This window comes from Apis dorsata, unplaced genomic scaffold, assembly GCF_000469605.1.
Source record: "Apis dorsata unplaced genomic scaffold, Apis dorsata 1.3 scaffold_256, whole genome shotgun sequence".
Taxonomy (NCBI): domain Eukaryota; kingdom Metazoa; phylum Arthropoda; class Insecta; order Hymenoptera; family Apidae; genus Apis; species Apis dorsata.
The window spans coordinates 1432457-1441320 of record NW_006263534.1 but is presented as its reverse complement, the minus strand read 5'-3'; the positions used below and the strand labels follow the sequence as shown (position 1 = coordinate 1441320).

Below are 8864 nucleotides of genomic sequence, written 5' to 3'. Positions count from 1 at the left end.
TTTTTTTTTTTTTTTTTTTTTTTTTTTTTTTTTTTTTTTTTTTTGGCTTTTGTACTTTTGTCCAGTCTCTTTTCTTTCCTTTCTTTTCAACGTCACCACTGACAACGGTGTCATGCGGCATGCGGGAAAAAAATCGTAAAACGCGAAGGCCAGCCTAACAACGCGCCTTTATTCGTGAAAGCAAGCTTATTTTATAAGATTGTTCAGGAATGCGCGATTCAATGTGGAAACGTTCTTTCTTTCCGTCTATTATTCGTGTTTTTTAATTGTCGATAGAGTTTGTCAGTTTTTAAACATTCCATCTTAAATTTTTCATATGTTGTGGAATGTAAATCTTCTTTTCTTCACAATTATTTTAATATCTAAAGGATGTAATTTTATCGAGAATTATATTAAAAAAAATTACGTTCAATTATTCTTATCTCAAGAATAAAATTAGGAACATACTTTTTTTTATTATGTCAAGAAAGAAAAGTTAACAATATACTTTTTTAAATTATATTTTCAACATAATTATTTTTATATCTTCCTAAATAGAATAATTTTTATAAAGAATATACAACTCGTAACAAATTGCAAAATTTCAACTCGTTAAAAACTATTCTTCCAGTTAAAACTGTTATTTAATAAGTGAAAAATACATCCTTTCAACGTTTCACATTCTATTTTGTATTTATTATATATTCCATCATCCAAATTAAAATTTTTTAAATCTAATATTTAAAAACTAAAAAAATCTCTTACATCCCTTAACTATTTTCCCTAACATTTCGAACAGATTTATCCCACAATCGTTCTAACAGAATCGCGATCGCAACGATAATACACGAGGATATATTTAGATCGTAACATCAATTCTCCCTATTGTTGATTGTTCATTTGCATGTTTTGCAAGCTATAATTTCAACGATAACGTTAATTAAACCGTCACCCGTGTTAAATTTTACCGCGCGTTCCGCGTCACCCGACCCCGTCACGTTTTCAAAAACGTGTAAAAATCGTAGGAAAAGATCAAAGCATCAAGAATGGAGAATGTATATTTTATAAACCCGATAAAAACCGGGATACATATCTCTGTTCAAATTTCAATACGCGCGGATTGAAGCCGATTGTTCGACCGATCCCGAAGATACAACCGCGTTTCCAATTAACCTGCAATTAATTATTTTTATCAGGGGAAGAGGGGAGGGAGACAACGCTCGATCGATACAATAATCAAGGCAATGTAACTACCAATTAGAACGTTAATTGCCAGTTTTTATTATAATACTCGTTCCCGTTCCGGATATAAATTGTAGCGGGATAACGTTTCGGGCGCCGGTTTACTTCGTCGTTTCGGATAAAAGCGAATGGAGGGGGATGAAAAATGGTGGGGGAAGAAGTGGCCGTAAGTTGTTCGCCGTGTGATGCGAAAAAAAAAGGATGGAGATTAAAATTCATACTCTTTTTTATGATAATTGGATCATCGAGGATGGAAGAATACGCGTGGGAAACGTTTGAAAATCAATAGTTAACTTCACGAAATTGGAAGGCAAATTGAAATTTGGATTTGTTCGAGAAATTTGTTATATTAATTTATGTAACTGTTGTAATTTATGTACTCGCGAAAGTTTGTTCGAGCAATGTATTTAAAATCGGAGATTTGAAAGTTCTGATTTTTACGAAAGTTTGCGTATGTGGAGCATAAGCAATCTTTTTTTTAAGGGAAATCTCTTTCAGGGATGAGATCAATTCCCAATGTTGAAACAATTGCATCCAATTCTCAGCATTTTATCAAATTCTAATTTTTTTTTTACGCAACAGCATGATGGAAGATACTTTGAACATTTTGTAATTTAAAATTTTTCTCTTTCTCTCTGTGTATTATTGAAAAATTATATTAAATCTCTTAAAATGATATATTTATGAGGATGATGTGTATAATCTATGTTCACCTGTAATTCATTACGCACAATTACAAAGTTTCATCGAAAATATAACAAATTGTTCATTAACATTTTAAAAATAAAAGTGCTCGAAATATTTTTGTGAACCAGTGTATATAATTTTTTTTATATGGAGAATGGGTAGAAAATATCAATTTTAAAAATTATATTTATAGGATTGGGAAGCATGTTTTAAAATATGTCACTCGAAAATTGATTTATTGCCACATCTATTGATTTTATTGAATTTATTACGGCTATGTATTTTGGTTACGAACAGGACGATGATTTCACGAGCGAAAATGATTGATGGATTCATAAATCTGATTCCAAACATGGTTATCGAACAATAATATCCAAAATATCGTGTTGTGATATGTTTTAATCCGTATGTAACGTATAATATTTCGTATTACTTTGATTTTATCACGCCCAATTTATTAAATAAATGACTTACATACAATAATGACTTTTCATAAAACGAAAGAAATATCTTTTACGAATGATGGAATATTATTATTATCAGAGAAATATCGAGAAAAACGAGTGTTTTGAAAATTTTGAAAATAATTACACGTTTATAAAATAACTAAATAGGATTTCCATTATTCAGATTTCTCGTGTCTTTAGTCATAACCTTCTGATTATTCCATTAATTATATATCGATTATAGAAAGAGCGAGTTACGATGGAAATCGACGGATACATACAGATGGGGTTACGAAATTACAGATCATAATTAAATTTGGATTTGTGCACCGTACTAATGAAGGGTATTGGTCAACATTTATTAATAATCATGCAAAATGCATCAACGATTCCGTCAAACGATAAAGTTCTTGATGTAATGTTTGCTTAATCGAGTCCGAACTAGTTTGGGATATTATCCTACTTCGCATTGATTGCGGTTAATTAAACCATTCAAAATGGCTGTTAATTTCGCCATTCGACAAAAGAGGCTATCGTGAAATTTATCGAGACTCATTAATACGGTTATTCCAGTTATTCAGAAATGTAAAATGTACATAGCTTGTGAAAACATTTTGATAAACTGCGTATCTTTGATCGATATATTTAAATGTAACCCAAACACACGCTAATTATAACTAACGCGTATAATTATTACGATTTGTCACATAATATTATAATGTGTCATGTAATTGAGTCCGCGAAAATTTTTTTTTTCCATTTCTTTGTTTTCCCCTCTCATGAAAAGTTTCATCGCAAGAATGAAGAAAATGTATTGAATTTTAATATATTCTTCAATTCTCGGATATTAATTTTTGATATATTATAAAAAATAATTGTAAAAGAACGAAATTTAAAATCTGATTATGCATATTAATGGCGAACAATCATATTGAACGTGTACGTAAATGAAAAATTATTTTCATTTGCGCATTTCTTAAAAAAAAAAAAGTCGAGCTATCGTCATCCACGTGATAAAATTATAACTGTTCAATTCTTAGATAGAAATCCAGAAAAGGAAAAGAAAAATCGAAAAAAAAAAAAGATAAATGAGAAAATATCGAGAAAGGTACAAACGAAAGTTGATAATTGCACGGAGGATCGTTTAAACTTTTACACGGAGGATCGTACGATCGTAAAAAGGAAAAGAAACGCTGATCTCTCTGCACAAAATTCAAAGCGTATCGATCCTTATCCCTGGGTTCGAAACATCGTACCAGTTTGTTCGTTAGGCGATATTGTACAGCAAAAAGTTTTTCGTTGCCGAGGTTTAATCAAGCTCGATTTTGAAAGAATCGTTCGACCAAGTTGCCGCCATATTGACGCGATTATCAGAAACTTTTTGATCTTTCATCCGATAATTCGATAACGATGATCACCGGTTAATAACCGACGTTAAAGGAGAAATTATCTTCTGTGCTCACCACTCCGTGATTATTACACGGAGAAATTTATATCAACGCTTTCTAAAAATATTAAATCTCTCTAGCACGGATGGGTTAACTTTATCTTCGAAAAATTATCACTTTGACTATCGATTTTATTACATAGATGTAATGTAAATGATCATTTTCGACGCACTGTTCACGATTCAAAAACTCATTACGAAATATAAAAACATCTCTCGTTTCATTTCGCGTGTTCAAATATTTAAATACCGAATGAATGAACGAATGAATGGACGAATAAAATTATTAAAGAGATAAATGATTAACGAAATATCGAATACATTTTTGCAGAAATACGTGGTGGGCCCGTTCGATCACAAACGATACACGTACGATCGTTACATGCCGCTAATTTTCATCGGTGGCGTGCCACGATCGGGAACTACTCTTGTACGCGCCATGCTTGATGCACATCCCGATGTCAGGTGAGTTCCATCTGTTGGATAAATTGCCAACTACCGGCCGCTGATAGACTTCGAATCTTGTTTCTTCAAACGATTCTTTTTCGCGGTAGATGCGGACAGGAAACACGGGTGATACCGAGGATTCTGCAGATGAGGATGCATTGGCTCAAGTCCGAGAGGGAGAACCTGCGTCTTTCGGAAGCGGGAATTTCGAAAGAAGTGAGTTCATAGACAAACCTATGCAACAACGTGATCAATTTATAATTTTTAATTTAATTAAAAATATAATAAAAATAGAATTTAAAAGTTGAAATATGATGCTCAAATTAAAATCAAGACAAGTACATTTTTTTTTTCAACAATATTTCACTCAAAACTGTTAAATTTATATGAGAAATTTTTTTAAATAAATATTCGATGTTTTCTTCGTCATTAATCTTCAAAAATTAAAATTCAAGAGAATATCATTACTTCCATCAATCTCCTCGAAAAATACGATAAAAGTAATCAAAATTGTTGGCAAACAAATTTTCCAGGTAATGGACAGTGCTATAGCAGCGTTCTGCTTGGAGATAATAGCGCGACACGCGGAACCAGCACCACGGTTATGCAACAAGGATCCCCTCACCCTGAAGATGGGATCCTACATTCTCGATCTCTTTCCAAATGCCAAGTTTATCTTCATGATCCGCGACGGCCGTGCCACCGTGCATTCCATTATCTCGAGAAAGGTATGATCGAAATCTTTGACCTTTGGCCATCATGCCGGCCATTCCGGCTGATGTATGCAAATTTATCTCTCTTCATTCGCGAATATTAAAATGCGACGTACTCGTCAGAATGAGCGAACGACGAAAAAACGAGAAGAAAACGAACGAACGGGAATTTACGTATTTCTCTTATGCAAAACAGGACGAGTCGAAACGAAATGGGACGATAGTGTCTGCAAATCGTGCAAAAAGAAAAAAAAAAAAGAAAGCGACGCGTAATTTTGTAGCTGAGAAGATTTTATACGAAAACTCGATCAAATATTGCTTTATAATTTCATATTGACGCTTGTTATGCTTCAATCTATGCGATCATCGAATGTGAAAGATAAATTTACATTAATAATTTTCAGGTAACCATAACGGGTTTCGACCTATCCTCGTATCGACAGTCGTTGATCAAATGGAATCACGCGATATCTATAATGTACGGCCAGTGTAAAGAAATCGGATCGGACAAGTGTCTAATGGTTCCGTACGAGCAATTGGTGCTACATCCACGTCAATGGATGAAGAAGATTCTAAACTTCCTCGATGTCCCTTGGAACGAATCTGTGATGCATCACGAGGAATTTATCAACAAGCCAGGCGGCGTGCCTCTGAGCAAGTAAATGCAATTTATTTTTCTCGGATGTGAAATTAAAATAGAAGGAATAGGAAACAAGATTCCAAATATGAAATAGCAATGGGATTGAATGGAAAACTAAAATCTGTCTTATTTTTGGTATGCAGGGTCGAAAGATCGTCAGATCAAATTATAAAGCCGGTCAATCTGGAGGCATTAACCAAATGGGTAGGCCACATTCCGGATGACGTGGTTAGAGAGATGCCTGACATCGCGCCGATGCTTTCTGTGCTCGGCTACGATCCTTATGCTAATCCACCGGTGTATGGAGCGCCGGATAGATTGGTTAGCGAAAATACTAGACGGTATGTAACCGATCTTTAATTATATCATCTGTAGAAATAAATTTTCATATCCATCGAAATATATCTGAAATATATCTGATGTTTATCATTTGCAATCAATTAAACCTTTCTTTCAGAGTGCTGGCGAATGGTGAGGTATGGGCAGCCAGGGCGCGCCAATTCTCTTTGGAGAAGCTGATTGAGCTAAGCAAAGAGGACGAGGCCACCAACGCCCCAAACGCGTGACCTCGGATATATCTTTCCCTAGGCACGCAAATCTTGAATCTGTACAATTTCTGTAATGTCTAACGACAATTTTGAAAGAAAGAATTTGTAACGAAAATCATTGAAAGAGCGTCGAAAGAGTTTCTTTCATCCGAAGTCAGAGTCGCACTCAAACGCTTATCGTCGAGGGAAATTCGAAAATAGCGAATTCTAACTTGACGAACAAAAGAGATCCGACTAGAAGGTTAATTCTCGATTATGCGTACACGTTCGATCTCGGCTTACAGACACGGAATTGTGGATTATTGTGCAATTTTTTTTTTTTTTTTTTTTTGTATGCTGCGGACAGTTACCCTCTTTGTATGTGTTAACCGGTAAATGTTTAACTTCCACTCGAACCGTGAATGTAATAACTTGCTCACTTTGCGTGATTCGGTATTATTCTTCTATGGAAACTTGTACGATTTCACAGTTGAACGGTTATTCGCTGAATCAAGCAAAGTGTAAATGCAACAAAAATGCAACAAAGTGCAAAAGCAAAATGTCATGCTATTTTTTAATTTTGGTTTTTGTTCGTTTTTTTTTTTTTTATTATCGAAACTGATATAAATCTTACTGAGTATGTTGTGTTGAGGCACTTTTTGCCTTAATAATTAAATAATTTTATCCGATGGCCAGTGACAAGAATCTAGGCTATGGAGCTATAATATAAAAAAAAGCGTATAATGTGAATGTCGTGTTGAATGTCGTGGAGCGAAAGTATTGAATCGATGCGAATAAAAATCTATGTACTATATTTTATATTGTAATGCAAAATAATTTTTATGACATTCTACATAAAAGAAAAAATACGTTTCTACTTGTAATAATTATGTAATAATTATTTTGAAACATGTGCGTTAATACAAATCTAAAAAAGAAAATCTTTAAGTTTCTTTCTTATTGTTTTTCTAACCTTTTTTCTATATTTATACAATTAATAAAATTCAGACTATAGTAAATATGAAATGCACATTTCATATCTTTCTTTTCATTGTATTAATTTTATCATATTAATATTATGTCATTATGTGTTATAAATCGACTATATATGAGAAAGTTATATTATATTTATATGTCAATGAAGCGTGGAAAATATATACCGGATTAATAGCAAACAAAATCAAATTTTTCTTTCTTCTTTCAATTTATGATTTCATTATCTATAACTATGCGAATATTGCTGCAAAATCTATGATTACAAAAATCGAATTCTGTTTTCGATTATTGTATCAACCGGTATTTGATACAAATGTAACAACTTCGATGTGACATTATATCATTTGTGTCAACCACGTTATTGTCTATAAAATATACAATTAAATTATTTTAATATTATAAAGCCTAGTATTATTTCTTTTCCTTATCAATCACAAAAAATTTTGAGATGAAAATGAGAAAAAATTATATATAAATTTAAATAATTTGAAAAAAAAATCTAAAATAATTATAACTATTGTTATATTTAATTACAATTCTAGTATTGTTATCTAAGAGTTTCGTTTTGTTTTGAATTGATAATTTTGCATATGATATAACAAATAAAATAAAAGATAAATATGTCATATTTTATATTCCATGTTGGAAAATATCTGAAATTCTGTATCATAAGTAAGATTATTATATAAAATAAATTTAACATTCACTGCATTTTTTTATTTAACTTTGAAAACATTTTTTCTTATTAATTATTCTTATTATTAATTATTTATTATATATTATTATATTATTATATTATAATTATTTCTTATTATTAATATTAAGAAAACAAAATTTTCTTAATATTTTCTTAACATTAATAAGAAATTTCTCAAAAAATGTTTTTGATATTAAAGAGATGGCGTTGATTTTCAATTCTTTTAACTCTACTTTATCTTTCCTTTGAAGCAGTATTTTTAATACTCAAGAGATGGCGTTGATTCTCAATTCTTTTAATTCTACTTTATCTTTTCTTTGAAGCAGTATTTTTAATCTTCAAGAGATGGCGTTGATTCTCAATTCTTTTAACTCTACTTTATCTTTTCTTTGAAGTAGTATTTTTAATACTCAAGAGATGGCGTTGATTCTCAATTCTTATTCTATCTCTATTCTTGTTTAGTATTGGCTTTTCTTGCTTCTTGTTAGTTTTATTTGCATCCTGAAGATGGCGCTGATTCCCATATTTTTATTCTATCTCTATCCTTCTTTTATTAGTTGCTCTTTATGAATAAAAAATAAAAGATTATACTAATCAATTGGATAACTGAAGCGGGATTAAAATATTTGAAATTCAAAATTCGTTGATATAATAAAGTATCATTAAGGTATAACAACATAATAATAAAAAATTAAATTATATTTAAATAAATATTTGATATTTTAGAATAAAACATTCTATTTAGTAATTCATACAATAATAATTTATACAGTAAGTTTACAATAAATTTATTTGAAATACAATGATAATGAATTTTATACTCTTCATTTAAAAATATTATAAAAAATTACGAAAATATCATTTTATTATTGATTAATATAAAATATATGCAATACAATATATATTATACAATTATTATTATTATTTAATATTTGTTGATTAAAATTTTTTTTTCTAAATTAATTTTATTATGATTATAAAAATAATATTAAAATTGACTAGTGTAGTCAAATTAGGCGCGAGAAGATCTTGGACATAGGATA

General features: G+C 30.9%; 1 protein-coding gene across 8 annotated transcripts in view; it reads left to right on the top strand.

The window, feature by feature from the left end:
* Positions 1-6864, top strand: part of LOC102680347 (protein-tyrosine sulfotransferase) — a 171703-nt gene extending 164839 nt beyond the window's left edge. For all 8 annotated transcript variants that reach the window (XM_031510706.1, XM_031510703.1, XM_031510707.1 and 5 more), the window contains 6 exons: positions 4133-4266; positions 4356-4464; positions 4782-4976; positions 5366-5619; positions 5745-5942; positions 6059-6864. In XM_031510706.1, the coding sequence (XP_031366566.1) occupies positions 4133-4266; positions 4356-4464; positions 4782-4976; positions 5366-5619; positions 5745-5942; positions 6059-6167 (999 nt within the window). In that variant the 3' untranslated portion in view covers positions 6168-6864. The remainder of the gene's footprint in view (positions 1-4132; positions 4267-4355; positions 4465-4781; positions 4977-5365; positions 5620-5744; positions 5943-6058) is intronic.
* The last annotated feature ends 2000 nt before the right edge of the window (positions 6865-8864 follow it).